This window comes from Clarias gariepinus, chromosome 12 (genome assembly GCF_024256425.1).
Source record: "Clarias gariepinus isolate MV-2021 ecotype Netherlands chromosome 12, CGAR_prim_01v2, whole genome shotgun sequence".
NCBI lineage: Eukaryota > Metazoa > Chordata > Actinopteri > Siluriformes > Clariidae > Clarias > Clarias gariepinus.
In genome coordinates, this window is record NC_071111.1 from 23128946 (window position 1) to 23148871 (window position 19926).

At 40.7% G+C, this 19926-nt stretch overlaps 1 protein-coding gene across 1 annotated transcript; it reads left to right on the plus strand.

Moving 5' to 3' along the window:
- The first annotated feature begins 763 nt into the window (after positions 1-763).
- On the plus strand, positions 764-18260 carry faxca (failed axon connections homolog, metaxin like GST domain containing a). Its single transcript, XM_053508792.1, has 6 exons — positions 764-1182; positions 7105-7240; positions 7325-7521; positions 11656-11873; positions 13169-13285; positions 17137-18260. The coding sequence occupies exons 1-6, from the start codon at positions 917-919 to the stop codon at positions 17427-17429; spliced, it is 1227 nt and encodes a 408-aa protein (XP_053364767.1). The 5' UTR covers positions 764-916; the 3' UTR covers positions 17430-18260.
- Positions 18261-19926: the final 1666 nt, after the last annotated feature.

The window sequence follows — 19926 nt, forward strand, 5'->3', positions numbered from 1 at the left end:
GTGGCACAGTGGCTTAGTGTCTAGCGTTGTCGCCTTGTATGTCCAGGTTCTGGCTTCGATTCCCTCTTTGGGTCTGTGTGCATGGAGTTTGCATGTTTTCTCTGTGCTTAGTGGGTTTCCTCCAATAAGGCTAATTGGTGTGAGTAAGTGTGTGTGCCCTGCTATGGATTTGCACCAGTCCAGGGTGTACCCTGTGATAGGCTCCTGCAGGCCCACCCGTGACCCTGTCTACAGGATAAAGTCATAAGTGAGTGAATCATCTTTGTATTTTTTTTTTTTATCATTTCAGAATGATTCAAGGACAAAGCTGTACAGGATCTAAATCAGGAGATGAAGTCTGGAGGGGTAACACAGACACATCGTCAGAGTTTTCTAGTAAACACGCTCAAGTGTCTTGAGAGTACGAATCGGTTCATGTTGAATCAAAGGAAACGTTTTATTTATTTATTTTTTCAAATAAGAATGACACATGGCTTTATTTTTTAGACATAGTGATTATACATGACACTAATTTAACAGTCAACGGTCAAGCGAACCATTTTCACACGCGACGCTCGAGCGCTTTGATCTCGTGAATCAGACACTTTTTGATCCAAGTAAATCGAACACAACCAGTCGGTTCCGAACTGAGTCGCGCGCTCCTCATAGAGGGCGCCGCCTCGTGCGTAGTGACGTCACGCGTTGTCACAGCATCAACAGCAGCATCAGCGGCGGCGAGCGGCGAGCGGCTCCGGGACGGACGCTGAGCTGGTGGTGCTGCTGCTGCAGGTGCAGGAGGAGGCGACGCGGAGGGGAAGTGATGATCCTGTTTAATCCTTTCCGTAAGAAACCCATGCCCGAGGCCGCCGAGCAGCACCCATGACGCTTCCAGCGGCGGTGCGGAACGGGGCCGAAGGGCGGAACGCGGAGCGCGAGAATGGTGTACTGGCGCGTGGGCTTGGCCTGGAGCCGCTCGTGCGTGCTCGAGCTCGGGCGCAACAAGAGCTTCCTGCCCGCCGGCCTCTGTAGATCGGACGAGCAGCTCTCGTTTTATGGCTACGTCATCGCGTACCCGCTGCAGGACTACGGCGGCATCATGGCGGCCCTGGGCTCGGACTCGTGGTGGCGGAAGACGCTGTACATCACCGGGGGCGCGCTGCTCGCCGCCGCTGCTTATTTACTGCACGAGCTGCTCGTTGTCAGGTTTGCATTGCAGTGTGTGTGTGTGTGTGTGTGTGCGCTCATAAGGGATAATATCTTACTATCCACATTATATAGTCGTGTCCTGGGTTGTTTTGTAACTAATAGAGGAGCTGAGTGAGGGAAAGGGCACACACTGATTTGTGTGTGTGTGTGTGCTGTAAAGAAATAATAATAATAAGTGTGTAATGGTCGATAACTTCCCTGTGCTGCTGGAGACAATGATACGTGATACAGGAAAAGACACAAATGCAATAACCCTAATGCACAGTAAACCCATAGCTTTTATTGCATCTTCTCCCTCCACCCCCCTTTGTAAATCACAGTGGTTTGGTCTGAGGACGACATGTCTCCAATGGCTTCCCCTACAGGAAAATGTCTCCCCTTGTTATTGTTGTTGTGTCAGTGTGACCTTTTGCTGACCTTTGCTGGTATCTTTTCAGAAAGCATCTCATGTGGAAAAAGCGTCATAGGAAATGCTATTTAGTTGATTAGGCAAATTATTAACGTTATCTGGGTGTCATATTCCGGTCGCTGTTGTTTTGTATGTGAGAGCTTGCTGAGGAGTGAGAGTGACCAGAGTGCTGCTGTATAGTGAACACTATGGCATGTACACAGTTCAGCACCGCGGACAGCGACCACGTCCTGTCATGTCCTGCGTATGTAATGTGGATGATGTCATTCAAACGTCAACAAAGTGTTTACGAATTATATCTGTAAAGCGAAATGATATCTTAATATACACACATGAATATTGTTGTAAAAGTCAAGGGTAAACTCATGCTCTGTAGATGTGCTTATGTGTTGCAGTTAGTACACTTAATTATAGATGGGAAGCATAACATTCAGTCCATCTAATACATATTATACATCGACTTCCCACATTGCCAGTAGTGTGTGAATGAGTGTTTGGGCCCCGTGATAGATTGGCACCCTGTCCAGGGTGTACCCCACTTTATGCCCTAAGTCTCCTGGGAGATGCTAAGAAAGCATCTTTCGTAGAGAAAGTGTTGTAGAAAGTGCTATTCAGTTTATTAGATGAATTATCAACATTATCTGGAACTAATATCAGTTGCTGTTGTTTGTATGCATAAACATAGTGACGTGTGAGAGTGACTGCTGTATAGTGCACACTATGGCATGTCCACAATTCAGCACTGTTTTAGATGGACAGCGACCACATCTTCTCATGTTATATGTATGTGGAAAGGCCAAGGTTTATACACGCACACACAGCAAATTGTTTACAAATTATATCCATAAAGCAAAGCAAAGTGATTACTTACTGTACACACATTCCCAGCATGCACACTGTGGTAAAAGTCACGGGAAAGCTCATGGTTTCTAGATGTTCTTCTGTGTTACAGCTGGCACACTTACTCGTATACGGGAAGCGTAACATTCAGTCCATCTAATACATATAAAGATAAACTGTATAATAAAAATGCAATTGTGAAATGAACACATGAGCATCACAGCCATATGTGTGTACTGAACAAGGTGTTCACTCCTGGACTCTGTAAAGAACCCTGAAGTTATTCCCCTCCATCACACTCTTAACACACCATGTCTTCATGGAACACACTTAGTGCACAGGGGAACAGGTTTAAAACTAATGTCAGACCGACTGTCACCACCATTATATAGAATGTCTTTGTACACTACAATATTAGTTTCAAACCTGCAGCTTTACAGAATCTATATAAATATGAAAATAAGTTTGAAAAGTGTAAGGAAATATATATAAATCAGAATGATCAGTTTATCCCTGTTAAGCAAGCCTGAGGGCAATGATGCCAATTAAAGACTCCCTGAGATGGCATAAGAAAGAAATCTTGAGAGGAACCAGACTCGACAGGGAACCCATCGTCATTCGAGTGATATCAGATAGCAGGAATTGATCCGCAGTCGTTTGCAGCTTCACTCGGATCTCAGGGTGTAGGAGAGCATATGGAGGATTACTAAAGAAAAAAATAGATCCAGTTTTATAAGTTGTAATGTCATTTTCTCCTTATTTCTAACATCAAATCTTAGAGTGTACTGGAACGGTCATGGAGATATTTTATGGCAGTGTGATTGGTATAATGGTAGGACTCGTTGACAGGAAATTGTGCTTAAAATTATAACAAATTCATGCCATCAACAATTCTTTGACATCCATCCAAACTGCATTAACGTGCCGGATGCAGTGATTTGTATTTAGTAGAGTATATTTCCCCATCCATGCCTCTAACTAATAAACATAGAGGATCTTTATTATTCACTAGACCAGTTCATATCAAGATAAACGTTTTAACGGTAGTAGTTGATTATTTTTTTTTCTTAGATAGCTAGATAGACAGAATACATTAATAATCCCAAAGGAAAATTGTATCGTTTGCAGTAGGGGGTTTAAGATGCATTAATAAACACTTAACAATTAAAGGTGCATTAATGAGGTATAATTTGTTCCCCAGCAAGTAGTAGAAAATGAACCAGCAAGTATATAACCAGCAAATACTAATAACCAGGTGCTGGTCAGAAAAAGGTTTCTTCTTCTTTTTAAAGCTATTTAACTTGGGCCTAGGGATTCTTTAAGAATTTTTTTATCCATCGTTGCCTTTGATACCACTTTCTTAACAATATATTTACCAATACCAATTTTTTAAGATCTATTTTGCCTAAAATAAAATTACATTTTACTGTACAAGTAAAGTATTTAGGTTTATTTTTCCAGCTCCGTGTCACATTGACACGCTCAAAGCCGTTTCATACCATAAAAAATATAAATCTATTTATTTACAGTGGCACCTTTTCCACCAAGGCAGTTCTGGAGCTATTTGGGAGCAGGTGCCTGATTTCGAACCAATTTTTTGTTTTCCTTAGATAGATGGCACTGGCACTTTGCTGGGCTGGAACAAAGAACTGCTTACATCCGGGGACGGGGACGGGATTATCACAACCAACTAAAATTATTATTATTTTTTTTTTTTGCTGCTAGCTTTTGTTTTACCGTTAGCATTGGACATATACAGTGACATAATAATGTGACTCACTAGCCCATGAATAAACAAATCCAGTTCTATTGAACCGGCACTTGCACCAGACATGAGCTAGCACCTGGTTCACTTTGGTGATCTATGAACTAAGTTAAGCTTTTATTTGTGACATATACATTACAGCACAGTGAAATTCCTTCTTCACATATCCCAGTGTAACTGGGGTCAGAGCGCAGGGTCAGCCATGATACAGCGCCCCTGAAGCAGTTAGGGTTAAGGGCCTTGCTCAAGGACCCAACAGTGGCAACCTGGTGGAGCTGGGGATCGAACCGCCGATCTTCCAATCAGTAACTCAGTGCCTTAGCCCTCTGAGCCACCACTAGTTCACGTTCATAGTTAACAATTTAGAATTTTACAGTCTCAGTAATGGTTCACTTTAATTTCTTCTGAGCCTTTTTTTCCCGGTGAGGCACTCTGACCAGTAGGAAGCATTCCCTCTTTTTTATTCATTGCCAGTCTAATTGCACTGGCTAAAAAAGGTTGCTGAAGGCAGCGCTGTGTACCGCGCCCCATGCACCACCTGTAGTGCACGTACTGTGTTTTGCGTCACCAGAGGATTCTGATTCTCATGTGATTCACTCCATCTGTGGCGAGATTGGCTAGAGAGAGAGAGAGAGAGAGAGAAAAGATGTTTAACTTCTTGCGTCATCTTGCAGCATATAGACCACGACTTAAAAGTTTGTGATCACTTGCAATTTTTTTTTTGTTTTTGTTTATTTTCCGCATTCTACAACAATACTGGGCCTTTCAAAACTATAACCACAGTCAGTCGTTATTTTAAGACATGAAGGTCAGCTGATCTAGAAGAGTTTTTGCAAGAACAGTATTATGTCAGGTGCATTTGGAAAACCCATCAAGCACTGTGATGAAACTGGGAAATCAGGAGCGAACATGGAATTAGAACATGATCCCACACTTTTGAGCGGGAATGTAAGTGATATTAGAAATGAAATGAACGAGACCTTTTCTGCTGATATTCACGTTTTTTAGTTGTAAACTGATCCATTGAGCATGTTCAGTGAATGGTGCTCTTTCAGTGTATTCATGCTACCAGACGGCAGCTGTACCTTCTGAGATCAGCACACACATCTAAAGTTAGACAGATCCCTGTTTAATTCACCAGCACAACACTTATTACAGTAACATTTAATAAACAGCCATGTACAAGTAGGACGATTTGTTTGCTCGCTAATGTTCCTTCCTAAAAATCCCGCTTCCATTGCTGCCTAGGAAAGCAATTATGTGAATTTGAATGATGAGAGGAAGATGGATGTGGTTTTGCTTTCAATCGACCACAGAGCAACTTTCTGCTCTTACATTTATTCCACACATTCATTGCTTCTGTCATGTTGCCAGTCTTGGCTGTGTTGCAATGTGAGCTATCGGTATTAAGGCTGTTAAAATGGAGTCATACGAGTGCTGTTATCGGCATGCTGTGTGCTTACTGGCTCAGTGATCAGGATTTAAATTTACTTCTCATATATCGAAATTTTGTACAGAGACATTTTTTAGTACTCGATGGATCGAAGCAGTTTGGTCCGGAATTGCGATACCTCAGAAGTAAATTTACTTATCGGCGTAGGCTACATATCACATTTTTTTTTTTTTGTAATAAATTTGCTGTATGTATGTTTGCATTTGAGATGGTGAAATGCTGCACTTTCTCTATAATCCTACAGGTGGTGCTCCAAACTATTCGCATACTTTATTTGCAGGCAGCGCAGTATCCATTGTAGGAGGAGTAAATTATTTGAATTATTCCCGGGTGATGCTGTTACCTCTCGCAGACGGAGGTCTAAAGAAAGCTGATTGGCCGAGCTCTCGCGGGGGGGGGTCTGAGAGGTACTTAGTGCTCCCACCTTAATCACGGCTCTACAGCCAATCAGGGGCGTCTGTGAGCTTACGCAAGGCAAAAGAGCTAATAGCGCTGCCCTCCGAGTGTGTTACGGCGCCCCCCCAAAGGTGCGTGAGCGAGCAGTTCGAAAAGATGCGGTCGGCTGGCGTCATGTGGTTCGGAGGAAACACGTGAAAGTCTGCGGCCCTCCCTACTGAGTGGTAGTAGCCTTAATGTGGGAGCCCCCCAGTGCCGGAGAGGAATTGAATACGACTAAATTAGGAAGAAAATCAAGGGGAAAATCAAGAAAAAGAAAATCTACAACAAATAAATACAATCAGGCTATTTATTAAATAATAATACTTACAGAATTGCAATACAAATTAAATCAGCACCAAGGTATCATGATAATATTGTATCAGATGGTCCCTGGTGATTCCCATCCTGAATATTTTGTAGGTTTTATAGAAATAAAAACAAACATTATTTTACGAGTATATGTCTGCACTCTGTCTGTAGAATTTATTTGAATTAACTTTTAGAAAAACTTTCCAATACACTTTGTCCATCTGTCGACAGTTCGTATTCCCTCATTAAAAAATGTGGCTACGAATGCCAAAGCACAGACGAAGTGATCTTTTTCTTGTTCGGCGATTGATGATGTTTCCGTCTGATATGCTGCTGTTTGCTCTCAGGCTCGTAGTGATAAATGAACTGATGTGAGACGATGTGAACCGGGGAGACTGTAGCTGTGAACGGAAAGCACTGATAAGACAGAGCAGCCAACAGAAGATTTAACATAACCGAAGTGTGGATAATTTTTGACTCACCCTTGTATATAGCACCTTTAATTACATATACCAGCTATGAAGTTCTGAATTATATCTCACAGCTTAGGCTATGAGAAAATCCTTCTGATTTAATCGAAATAAATGTAGAGCAGCTACCCGAACGTCCCGAATGTACAGGGAAGTTCTCAGACGTAATATTTTCCTATTGACTCAAAGGCTTCAGAATACACGGCTTCACTCATTCATTCTTTCTGTCACACAGAAAAGAGCAGGAACTGGATTCCAAAGACACGATCATCCTCCACCAGTTTTCCAGGCCCAAGAACGGTGTTCCCAGCTTGTCCCCTTTCTGCCTCAAGATGGAGACCTACCTGCGAATGGTAGACCTGCCTTACCAGGTTGGTTGTGTGTTCACGTTAATAATAACAATAAGCTTTCAGAATCGTTCACCTAAGTCTCTATTTTTCTTTTGTCCCCCTCAGAACTACTTCGACGGGAAGCTTTCCCCACAGGGGAAGATGCCGTGGATCGAGTACAACCAGGAGCAGGCCAGCGGCTCGGAGTTCATCATCGACTTCCTGGAGGAGAAGCTGGGTGTGAACCTGAACGGTGACCTAAGTCCTGAGGAGCGAGCCGTGTCACGCGCCATCACCAAAATGGTGGAGGAGCATTTCTACTGGTGAGCGGGGCTTCTTTGGTAAATGCTGAGGGGTAACATGAACAGGAAAAACTGCACAGGGTGAGAGCTTCGTCAGTATGAGTGCAGGATAAATGACTTTATATTATAATTTTTTTCAATAATTATCATTGTATAGTCAGTTATAATCTATAATAGGGATATAACTAACGACTCTTTTAATAATTTATTAACAAATGGATTTTTAAATCAATTAATTGATATATTACAAATAACTGACTTGTTCAGTAGCTCTTATTTAGCTATCAGCTTTTAAATCTAGCTTGAGGTTGTTTTGCATGTGCTTTTTTTTTAACCAGGATAACTAAAACCTAGAAAACTAACAACCAAGATAATAAATGCGAATACTTCATTAAAAATATATCATAATAAATTTACTACCAATGAAAAGCAAAGTATGTCTAATAATAATAATTTAATATAATTTAATATAATATAATATAATATAATAAAAAAACTATTTATTAAAGCTTAAAGAATGCAGAAAATTTTTGTTTTATACCCACTTTACTTTAGTGAGTCTGACACCGACACGTCACCAAGTTGACAGTTAAATTTTCTGCCAACTAATCTGATTTTAGTGGACATCGTCAGTAAATCGTTACTCCCAATTGATAAGTTATGTTTGACTGATGCATTAATTTAATTTAACCAATTTATCCTTTTTAAACTGAATTGTCAGATTGTTAAACACTAGTGTAAACACCCCAAAAAATGGTTTTGACTACCCATTTTCCAGTTTTGACTATATATATATATATATATATTTGTGTATATATACTGTATGTTCTGTATATTTCATCAAAACAACCTGTAAATATATTTTTATTTTCTTTTTACATTTCTTTTTTAAAGAAAACATTTAAATTCTTAAAAAACTCATCCTATAGAAAAAATGGAAATCTTATAGAACTTCACTACCCAATTTCTGATGGGAGGAATCTATGAAAATAGAATAATAAATAGAAATAGAACATTAAGGTTTAGTAAAAAACAGAAAAACAAATAGAAAAAAAGCTATTGAAAATTAGCAGCGAAAAATTAATGATTGAGTTTTTCTGACATCATTTTTAATTATGCCTCTTCCAATTCTAAAGAAATCTGTCCTATATAGTGTTTTTTTCTACAAAACATTAGTACTAAGGTACAATCGGCTTCTATAGCAGGTGTTCATTAGAACATTCAGGACTTCTATTGAACCAAGTAGAAATTCTGTAGAACATCAGTGTTATAACAGAAGTTCTATTGGGTTCTGCTGCAAGCTTATAGAGCTCTATGGTACTGTACATACTTAATGTTCTAATAACATGCATCTCAAAGAAGAAGAGGTCTGGTGCAGGGGTGCACAGTCCTATAGCGCTGGATAAAAATCCTATACAGCACTTATCTCAAAGCGGAGGTCGCGACCCAAAGATGTTCTATAGAGTCCTTTTGAAATTCTGTATATGTGAATATTTTTTGGGGGGAAAACATCTCAAATTTCAAATTCAAATTCAAATTCAAATTTTATTTGTCACATACACAAACATACACAGTACGAAATGTAGTGAAATGCATTATACGACTGCCATTGACCCTAAAAGAGAGTTAAGTTTTACAAATAAGAAATAAATATGAATAAAAGAAATACGATAGAAATTAAATTAAAAAATTAAATTAAACTAGGAAAAATAGAACTAAAAATAAAAATAGAAATGTGCTAGGGAAAAAATAGAACTAAAAATAAAAATAGAAATAAAAATAGAAATATGATGTACAAAATAGAAATATACTGTGCAAATTGAAATATACTGTACGGTGTGTGCAAATATGCATAGAGCAAAGTGTCTTAGTGCAGAGGTTATTAAAGTGTCTTTGTGCACTGGTCCAGGATGTAAACGTAAAACTGTAAAATGTAGTGTAGTTGTGAAGGTAGGTGTGCAAGGTTATTAAAGTGTCTTTGTGCAATGGTCCAGGATGTAACGTACGACATGTAGTGTATATATGAAGGAAGGTGAGCGTGTAATTGTCCATAGTGTTCATGGATGTAAGAAGATTGATAGATTTGACCAATTATGAAAATATTGTGTAGTTCTGCATAGTGGTGTGGTTGTGGTTGAGAGACCTTATCGCCTGCGGGAAGAAGCTCCTCCTCAGTCTCTCTGTGTTGGCCTTCAAGGAGCGGAATCGCTTCCCAGACCGCAACAGAGTAAACAGTCCGTTATTGGGGTGGCTGAGGTCCTTCACGATCTTCCTGGCCTTGGTCAAGCACCGCTTGCTGTAAATCGATTGCAGGTCAGGGAGCTCGATGCGGATGATGCGCTCAGCTGATCGCACCACCCTCTGTAGAGCTCGTCTGTCCTGCATGGTGCTGTTCCCGAACCAGGTCGTGATATTTCCCGTCAGGATGCTCTCGATGGTGCAGGAGTAGAAGTTCCTGAGCACCTTGGAGGGCAGTCTTGTTTGTTCCATCTTATTATCCCTCTGAGCATTTAGGGGTTGAGTGCCCAACAGTGGCCACTTGGTGGTGCTTGGGTTCGAACCTGGGACCTACTGAATCGTAGTCCAATTTCGTAGTTTCTTACGCCAAAATCTAATGTCTAATAAGTTTAGTTTGTAATACAGAATTGGCTCAAAATGTATGTGATGATTAAATAGAAAAAAAAGAAAGAATAAAAAAAAAGAAAATCTGTTAAAAGGGAAAGAGTTGCAATTTTTTCTGCAAACCCGGAAAAAATAAGGCAAATTCATGCTCGATAAGCCTAAGTGTTTACAATAACTTATGACAGTGAATGATTTTCCACCACAGAAATAATTCAGTTCATGCAAATGTAGCACTAATACAGACTTACTTTAAGAAGCGCCTACCAGCGATTTTGGCCTAATTGTAGATATTTTTTATTCATAAACATTTGAAGAGAAAACAACTGGTTATAATGCGTTTTATCCAGAAAAAAAAACAAAAAAACTGATAGTCAATTTCTTCAAGTGTAGGGTTTTCCCAATGCCACCTCAAACACATGCCCGGAAGTGTATGTAAAGGTAACACTGTTCCTGCCTTCTCATTAGTCTTACCTGTGCTGGACCTCTAGACCTTGAAATTATTTTGTACAATAAAAAGTTCCTGTCTTCGCTCATTATATGACTTGTATTCTTCTTCCTATTTTTTTTTAGTAAGAGCCTAAAGGAAGTAAAAGTCCGAAAGCAGAAAGCATTACTGTGCAACTGAATCAGCAATGAAAGGGCAGATTTATTGTCGTTTTGTGCCGTATCTCCTTTTACAACTGCTTCCTCCTGCTTTATGGAGTCGAGGAAAATGAACAGACTCCAAAGTGAAAATCCATAGCAGTGGCTTAGTGTCTGTTTTCCTGGGGAACATTACTCTAAAGTCTATTCGGGTTTGTTTCTTACATTTGTGTAGAACAATAAATGGAGACAGTTTACAACATCATGATTCATCTTTTATATTCTGTACACACACACACTGATCTGCCACAACCCACCCGTCTAATACTGAGTAGGTTGTGCCCGTTGTTGTGCCATCTCTTCCTGAGGCCAGCTTCTTCCACTCCATCACCTGCTCATTGTAAGACCTTTTGGCTTTGGACATGAGTCAGCATGAGCACCACGCAGCCGTGTACCCTGCAGTGCGTTGTGTCTTCTGACTCCTTTCTGTCAGAACCAGCATTAACTTTTTCATCAGTTTGATGGAACTACATGGTCCAGCCTTCACTCCCCATGTGCATCATTGAGTCTTGGCCACCATCACCCTTGCATCTCTGAGGTCTGGTTCGATTCCCCCATCGGGTCTGTGTGCATGGAGTTTGCATGTTCTCCCCATGCTTGGTGGGTTTCCTTCGGGTACTCCGGTTTCCTCCCACAGTCCAAAGACATGCAGATTAGTCTAACTGGTGTTCTGTCCAGACTTTTGACTGGTGCTGTCTAAGTGTAATAGCCAATTCCGTCTCCTTTAAACAAGGTGGAAATGCTTATTTTTCTTTTCTAATTATAAAATCGCTTAACCCAATCTATTGAAATGAAAATTATATATGGGGTAGGAGTGTGATACTTTTTTTTCCTTGCTGTTAAATCGATTATTTGTTTTTCAATCTGTGTGTGTGCGTGTGTGTGTTGCAGGACAATAGCCTACTGTCAGTGGGTGGACAATCTGGAGGAGACTAAGAAGATGCTGGCAGTGACCGGGCCTCTGAGTGACGTGCTCAAGTGGATCCTAAGTCACGTTAACTGTGGCATCGTGAAGAGAGAGATGTACGGCCACGGCATCGGGCGCTTCTCTAAAGACGAAATCTACACGCTGATGGAAAAGGACATGCGCACCCTGGCTACTCTGCTCGGTCAGTGTGTAGAGGGTCGGGAAAGACAACACTGCAGCCGTCACAGGGGTGTGATCTCAGTCATTAGCGGCACACAGCTTGCTGATGCATGTTTTTCTGTACACATACAGTGCAATGCAACTTTTTTCATAACATAGTTAAACAAATATGATAATGCACATTAAAATAGAGGATTTTGAATTGTTTTGGGTTGTTTGCCGGGTTTTTTAGTTAGTTTCTGATTATATTTTCCTCCATGGTGTTGACGTCTAGTTACAGTAGGTTGTTTTCATGAGCTCAGTGCATGATGCGTAAATTTCATCTTTTTTCCAACATAATCTTTCAACAAGCTTTAATATTCCCTCATTACAAAATGTTTTATTCTGAGCTGCGTGCCACAAACGCACTGTTGTCTTCACTCCTTCATCAGAAGTGAATCTTCATCCTCGTAGGGCCGCTTTGAGGCGACCAAACATGTAAAAGTCCGATGGAGCGACTTCAGGACTTTTCTCATAGTGTCGACAGTGTGGGCAGAAGTGTGTGGACGTGCATCATCATCATGCGAGATCAGGACGTCCTTAGATATCAGTCCTCTGCGGCGTTGGATCTTCAATAACCGTCTCACTGTAACCAGCACTGTTGATCGTTGAGCCTTTTTCCTGATGCTGTTCCAATACTTTTGGCCCTCGGGAATCCCAGAAAACTGTCAGCGTTGATTAATTTTTCAAGCTGATGGTTAAAGTTTAAACTTTTTCTTGGTTGATGATTGAGGATGTTTCTGTTCCATACTCTGCTGTTTACTTTCAGGTAGTGATGAATCCGTGTCTCGTCACCAGTAATGATTCTCTTTAAGAAACTTTCACCTTCCTTATCAGAGTATCGGTCCTAATTTTGTTTGCAGATATCCAAACACTCTTGTTTACGCTCTTCTGTGAGTTGTTTCAGGACCAGGTACACCCTCGCTTCAGGTTGATCTTTCAGGCAAATCACAAGTGGAGCATCTAGATTTGTTCCAAATAAACTAATATAACACGTTCACACATGCACAGCAGTGATTGGTAAGATGGTAGCCTTGAACAGAAAGCACTGATTAAGAGTTTCAATATATATTAATTATTTTCTCCTTCCTTCCTTCCTTTTGATCCAAAGAATCATCCAAAATCTGGCTTTTATTATTTTCTCACTCACACTTTTATGTAGCAAGTGTAGGATTTTCCACTAGGGGGAGCCATTAACACAAATTATCTTTATGCACTGTATGATTCAGGGGATGACCGTCACCGCCGTTTGTTAACAGATCCGTTTGTCTGTTTCAGGGGATAAGAAGTACATCATGGGCCCCAAAGTCTCCACAGTGGACGCTGCAGTGTTTGGCCACCTCGCCCAGGCCATGTGGACTTTACCCGGCACGCGGCCGGAGCAGCTCATCAAGGGTGATTATTATTATTAACCAAATCTCTTAAAACACTCCTCGTCCCTTTTTCACCAAACATCAGTCAAACACGCTCCTAGAGAGTGCAAACAGGTAATATGAGCAGCGCTCACATGGTTTATTACATGTAAAGTGTGTGGTGTGTTTTAGTTGCATACGGATGTACTGTATGTGGTGTGTGTGTGCGTGTGGGCATGTAATTAAAGTACATGTTCCATCGGAACATTTTGTTAAAATGCGATACGGACAAGTGACTGCAGTGCAGTGTGGACTGGACACGGGTAGTTTCATTACAGCACTTTTGTCTTTTTGTCTTCTCTGTTTTTTTTCTTTCCTTTCCCCTTTCACATTTCCTTGTCTTTCCTCTTCTCTCTGATCACCGTTCCCCTTTCCTCTTCTCTTTTTTCTTTCTCCTTCCCTATTTCCATCTTTCTCTTCCTCTCCTTTCCTTTCCTCTTTTGCCTTCCCTTTCTTTTAACTTCCCTACCTTTTTTCTATTCATTTCCCTTTTCGTCCATTCTTTTCTTTTTCCATTTTCTTTACCTTCCCTCTTCTTTCCTTCCCCTTTACTCATTTTTTTTGTTTTGTTTTTTCATTCCATTCCCTTTCCTTTCCATCATTTTCCCTTTCCTCATTCCCTCTTTTCCTTCTTCCCTTCTTTTCCCCTCTTCGTTAAAAAAGGTCAGGCAGAAACAAACTGGTATCACAGTAAAACAGGTCTGCATCCTAACTGATTAGTTCATGAATACAGTTCTAATATATAAGAAATACATAATCAGTAATAAATGCAGTAGGTGGTATTGAACGCATTCTAAATGCTATAATACATTTATAAAGTCGAATTTGGTATTTGGACCAACTGCTGTCTCTTTTATAGAGGAAGTTCAATAATGTGCACAGGTAATTATGGAGATATTCATTTTCTCTATTGGCTCAAATATTACCCAGCTCAGTTATCACAGAATTACATGATAAAGCCTGACTTTATGTCAGATACACCAGTTCACAGACTTGACCATACAGTGCGGCGTAAATGTCTGGATCCACAGACAAAATGTTATTTAAATGTATCAGTGGCTTATAAGTCATTGTTCTTAAGTACAAGAACACGAATATCTCTTAATGTAGCAGAACTGATGGTCTTAAAGCCGAGATGAGTTCCTGCTTTATTGCAGCGGTTGTTCTGAGACCATTTCCACAGACTACTGACTTCAGATGAGCTGAAGATTGAAGTCGAGTGGTGTTACTGTATATTTTTTATTTTTAAAGACCTCTTATGCCTGAAGGGAGAAAAAAAATCATCTCAGCAAATTCTAGTATACATCCCGACGCTGTCTAATCTGCTTTTACAGTGTATAACTGTAATTAACATCACTCACTCACTCATCTTCTATACCACTTTATCCTGTATTCAGGGTCGCAGCGACCTGGAGCCTATCCCAGGAGGCTTAGGGCACGAGGCGGGGTACACCCTGGACAGGGTGCAAATCCATTACAGGGCACACAGACATTACATTAGCCGTACCTGCATATCTTTGGACTGTGGGAGGAAACTCACCAAGCACGGGCAGAGAACATGCAAACTCCATGCACACAGAGATAGGAATCAAGCCTGACCGGGACTCGAACCTAGACCCTGGAGATGCAAGGCAACAGTGCTAACCACTACACCACAGTGCCGCCTAGTAATTAACATGATCCAGTAAAATCATTTTTATTATCAGCAATTTGGAGAAAACCCAAGCAGCACTGCCTTCATAAACAGAGCAACCTGAACGTGTAAACAGAAAGCAATAGCAGTGAAGAAAACTATAATAAAAGTATAACTTATCCTGTGTGAATAATAAGCCCAGCGTACGCAGCTGTTGCATATCAAATAGCGATCAATCTTCCTGCTGCCGTGTCACTACCTAACTTTGTCTTAGCACCAGCTGACTTTTTTGCCTAGTGTTTGTTTTTTTTTGTGCTTGTCTCTGCGTTTTCGTTCTCTCCATCCTGCTCTTGTCTACTTTTTTTTAACCATTTAGTTGACTAGAAAAATCATGATTTATAATATGTAAGGAAACAAAAGAATGATTGGGATAAAAGTGGGCTTTCTTATTAACGACTAAAATATATACTTATACACGGGCAAGCCAAGGCTCTATTTCAGAAGGGTGAAATTATTGGGCTGCACCAAGCAAAGACAACAACTAAGGAGATTCGAAATTAGTGCAACTTTGTAGAAGAAATGTGGTCAGAACAAAAAAAAATGAATGAGATTAAATTCTTAGTAAATAACGATAAAAAAAAATCAACAGTAAAAACCAGAGCTATGTTTAATAGTGAAAGTAAGATCAGTTCCATACATACACACACTTGTGATGAGATCCAACAGGATTGGGACTAAATCACTGTGTGTCTATAAGAAAACCACTTGTTACTGAGTCCTTTTAGTCTTTATTAGAGATTTGCCTTGTAAGTAAGGCTTCACTAGGGAGCATAAAGATGGTGCAGGGTGCGTCAGGGTCAGAAGGGAAGCACATGAAGCGATGCACCCATCATGCATAGCGTCCACTGTACAAGCGACAGTGTTGTGATCTGGTGTTGCTTCAGTTGCTCAGGTCTAGACTATGGCAATAAAATAAAGTCAGCTGACGACCTGAATGTACTGAATGACCAGGTTATCACATCTATGGAGTTTCTCCTCCCTGATGACACGGAGATATTCCAGGATTGTGAAAGAGTGGTTCTGGGAACATGAGGAATCATTTTCACACGTGAACTGGACACCAAATTGTGTGCTGTAATCAAAGCTAAAGACTGCAGGTCTTTAGAAAGGGCTTAGACCTTGAAGGGTATTAACATAGAACTATTGTAAGCCTAGGACTTACTGGAGAACTTATCTTGGTCCCATTGAAATACATTTCAGTACTGTTGTCTGTTTTCAGATTCAGTTGCGGCCCTCTCTTCGTGTCTGTGCTTTCAAATCAGCCTATATGTTTAACCAGGTTTCAACAGAAACAGAAATATTTCTACAGGGTTCTTCTAATCAAGGAGGTTCAAACCTCATCATGGTATAAAGAAGGATAATGAAACGTTAGAAATAAGGAAAAGGCACTGTGGTGTAGTGGTTAGCTCTGTCGCCTCGCACCTCCAGGGTCGGGGTTTGATTCCTGCCTCTGTGTGCATGGAGTTTGCATTTTCTCTCCGTGTTTGATGGGTTTTCTTCGGGTACTCCAGTTTCCTTCCACTGCCCAAAGACATACGGATTAGACTAACTGGCATTCCCCAAATTGCCTGTTGTGTGTGAGTATGTGTGTGTGTCTTGTAATGGCTTGGCACTGTCCAGGGTGTACTCCGCCTCATGCCCTATGAGATACGCTCCAGGTGAGATACGCTCCAGGTCCACCACGACCCTGAGAAATGAAGGGGAAGTTTGGTATAGTTACATATTATGTATTCTTTTGTGTGGCAATTCATATAGTGCCACACTGACTCCAGATTGTTATTTTTTTTCTTTAAGAATCCATTGTTTATTTATATATATTTGCGTTGGAGATGGTAAAATGCTGCAGTTCCTCTATAATCCTACAGGTGGTGCTCTAAAGTATTTACACATAGGCAGGCAGAACAACATACTGTACTGTATGGAGTACTGTTTAAAATTGTAAGAAAATCTTGAAAAGGATATTTAGATTATGATATGAAAAGAATCGCAATATAAATCGTATCTGCAGCTAGATATCGTGATAATGTCGTATCGAGTGCTCCCTCGGGATCTCCTTCCTAACAAACAGTCAGTGAAGTGTCAGTTATATGTGTTAAAGCGTGTAGAGCAAGTCTCTAATCATACTATTTTCGTTTCTGCAGGTGAATTAATCAACCTGGCCATGTACTGCGAGCGCATCCGGAGGAAATTTTGGCCCGAGTGGTTCGTGGACGTCGATGATCTCTACTACGACGGCTCGAGCGAAGAGCCGCACTCTCCGTCTCCGCTGCTCGACCTGGGCCTGTTCTCCCACAGTGACGGTTTCCCGGAGGAGCCCAGCACCCTGTCGCGTTCCGACACCACACACTCTCTGGACAGCGATCGCACCGGACACTCGCTCTTCGACTCTGACATGGACGGCGAGTACTCGGAGACGGAGCAGGTCAAGTGCTAACCACTTTGTCTGTCACGATGCCGCTTCTCTGGCATGTCCGTCCTTTCATCGCGCCCCTTTTACTAAGGATGGCGTTCACCTTTGGGATGAGGACGGAGCTTCCCTAGAGGAATGAGAGGAGCATGAAAGGTGTGCAGTGTCATCAATGGGAATGCTGAGGAATCTCCGGTTTACCTGCAAGTAGGGCTGGGTATGATTAGTGTAATGGTATACGGGACCTCGACATTGCGATGTTGTACCTTGGCATCACATGGCATGAAGCTGATGGGAAATGTAGCAAAGTTTGGTTTTTTTTCCCCTACTTTTTACTTTACACAACACAAGAAATATTGCGTCCCAGTTTAGAAGACGTTATGTTGTTATGTAATGTCATTGGGTATTTTTTATTATTTTAAAAAATTTTTGCCCACCCTTACTTGCTAGTAAATATGTTGGAGGTTGTCAAAAGATTGTAATAAAGATAGGAAAGAAAAAACAAGGATGGAAAGAACAAGGCGTAACATTTCAACCAGGTCAAATCACCATGATGTATAAATAAAGAACGAGATCGAGACAGAGAGCCAAGGGAGTGAATGACGCGACTGCTGAATCGTTCCCTCCATCGTGACAGATCACTGTTCCTCATCGTCCTCTCGCCGTGTCGGAGCGCAAAACAGAGAAGTCGCTTCCTGTTTTAAGGTGAATTATTGTATGGATACTGATACAGGAGTTTCCTTTTAACCTTTCCTAAAGAGAAATAAAACACTTGTCCCTTTAAAAAAAACGAAGGAACGAAAAAAAATATATATATTGGTTGGGATTTTTTACAAATCGAATTCTTATACAGGAATCACATTAGATACAGGTAGGTATATTAGAGCTGTGATTTATTGTTTTATTTTAATTCATTAATTGAATTTGTTGACGCATCAGAATTAATTCACTCTTTTCAAAACAATTTATTTCACGTTAAATCATTTAAAATTGATGCGATCCTCAAAAATATATAGCAGCTTTTACAGAAAATATTATGAGTTGATGGGCGGTCGGTATACAACGGTACCTTGCCGTACGAGTTCTTAACGCCAAATTTCGTTTTACAAAACGCATTTTGTCATAGGAAATAATGTTAATGCAGATAATTCGTTCCAGCCACACGAAATTATTACCACTTCTACCAATTTCCACCACTATACTCATATTTTTGCAAATAAAAACAATCAAAACATTTAAAGAAGCCATGTAAATACAGGAAAATATGAAATAAACATCCATTAAATCTCACTCACTCTCTCACTCATTGTCTTTACCGCTTTATCCTGTATTCAGAGTCGTGCGGGGCCTGGAGCCTATCTCAGGAGGCTTAGGGCACAAGGCAGGGTACATCCTGGACAGGGTGTGAATCCATCACTCTGGATTCACACACACACACACACACACACACACACACACACACACACTAACTCACTCACACACTATGGGCAGTTTGGGAACACCAATTAATCTCATTTGCATATTTGTGGACAGTGGGAGGAAACCGGATTACCCAGAGGAGACCCACCAAGGACAGGGAGAACATGCCCACAGAGACGGGAATCGAGCCTGGGAGGGAATCGAACCTTGTAACCTCAATTTATTATTTCTTTTGGCACCGGCTGCTTTTAAGACGAAACTGATAGTGACTTTATTTTCTTCTTGCTACCGTCCTTGCTAACATTTTTGGGACGCATGGTGCTATGTCATCACAAAATGCAAAAAAACAAACCAAAAAACTGCACACAAAAAAGCTTGGCTTTCCGCTGACGCAAACAAGTTTTGGCTCCCGGACGTACACACACAACCCAGTTTGGTCGCTTGTATGTCGAAACGACTTAGCATGCTGAGGCAAATTTCTTGCACAATTTTAGTTCTTATGGTAAAATTTCGCAAGGTTGGGCGTTCGTATTGCCGAGGTACCACTGTAATACCGCCACCTACTGGAAACTTACGTTTAAACACATTACTCGGCGTCCTAATGCTCATTAGATCCTATTAGTAGTTTTTTTTTTTTTTACACTGTTTTTTTTTTCAAGCTGCTTGAACTGAATCCAACAGTAAATATAGTGCTATAGAGTCGAATCATATGAATCGCGAGTCTACCTGTGATTCACAGCTCTAATGTATAGTTATATGTGATATCGATATAGGCTTTTTTTTTAAAAACCCATTAATCATTCTGGAACAGCGTTTTCGCCGACACACTTCACTGGTTCTTGTCATGTTTGTCTGTGAGATTCATCCACCCTGTGTGTTGCATGCATGAGCTTCTGTACTACAAGATAAGTCATGAAGGACAAACGGAGACATTTTGTCTGTTGTATTGCATTCGCCACTGTGATTCGCCGATGTTCATGGTTCAATTAGATTTCCAGTGTAAAGCAGAAGAATCCGTAAATGGAAATCACTACTGGATGTGCTGTAGTTGTGCTTGTTACGAATGAGTGATTAATACACGTGTTTGTCAAGCAGCAGACACCTG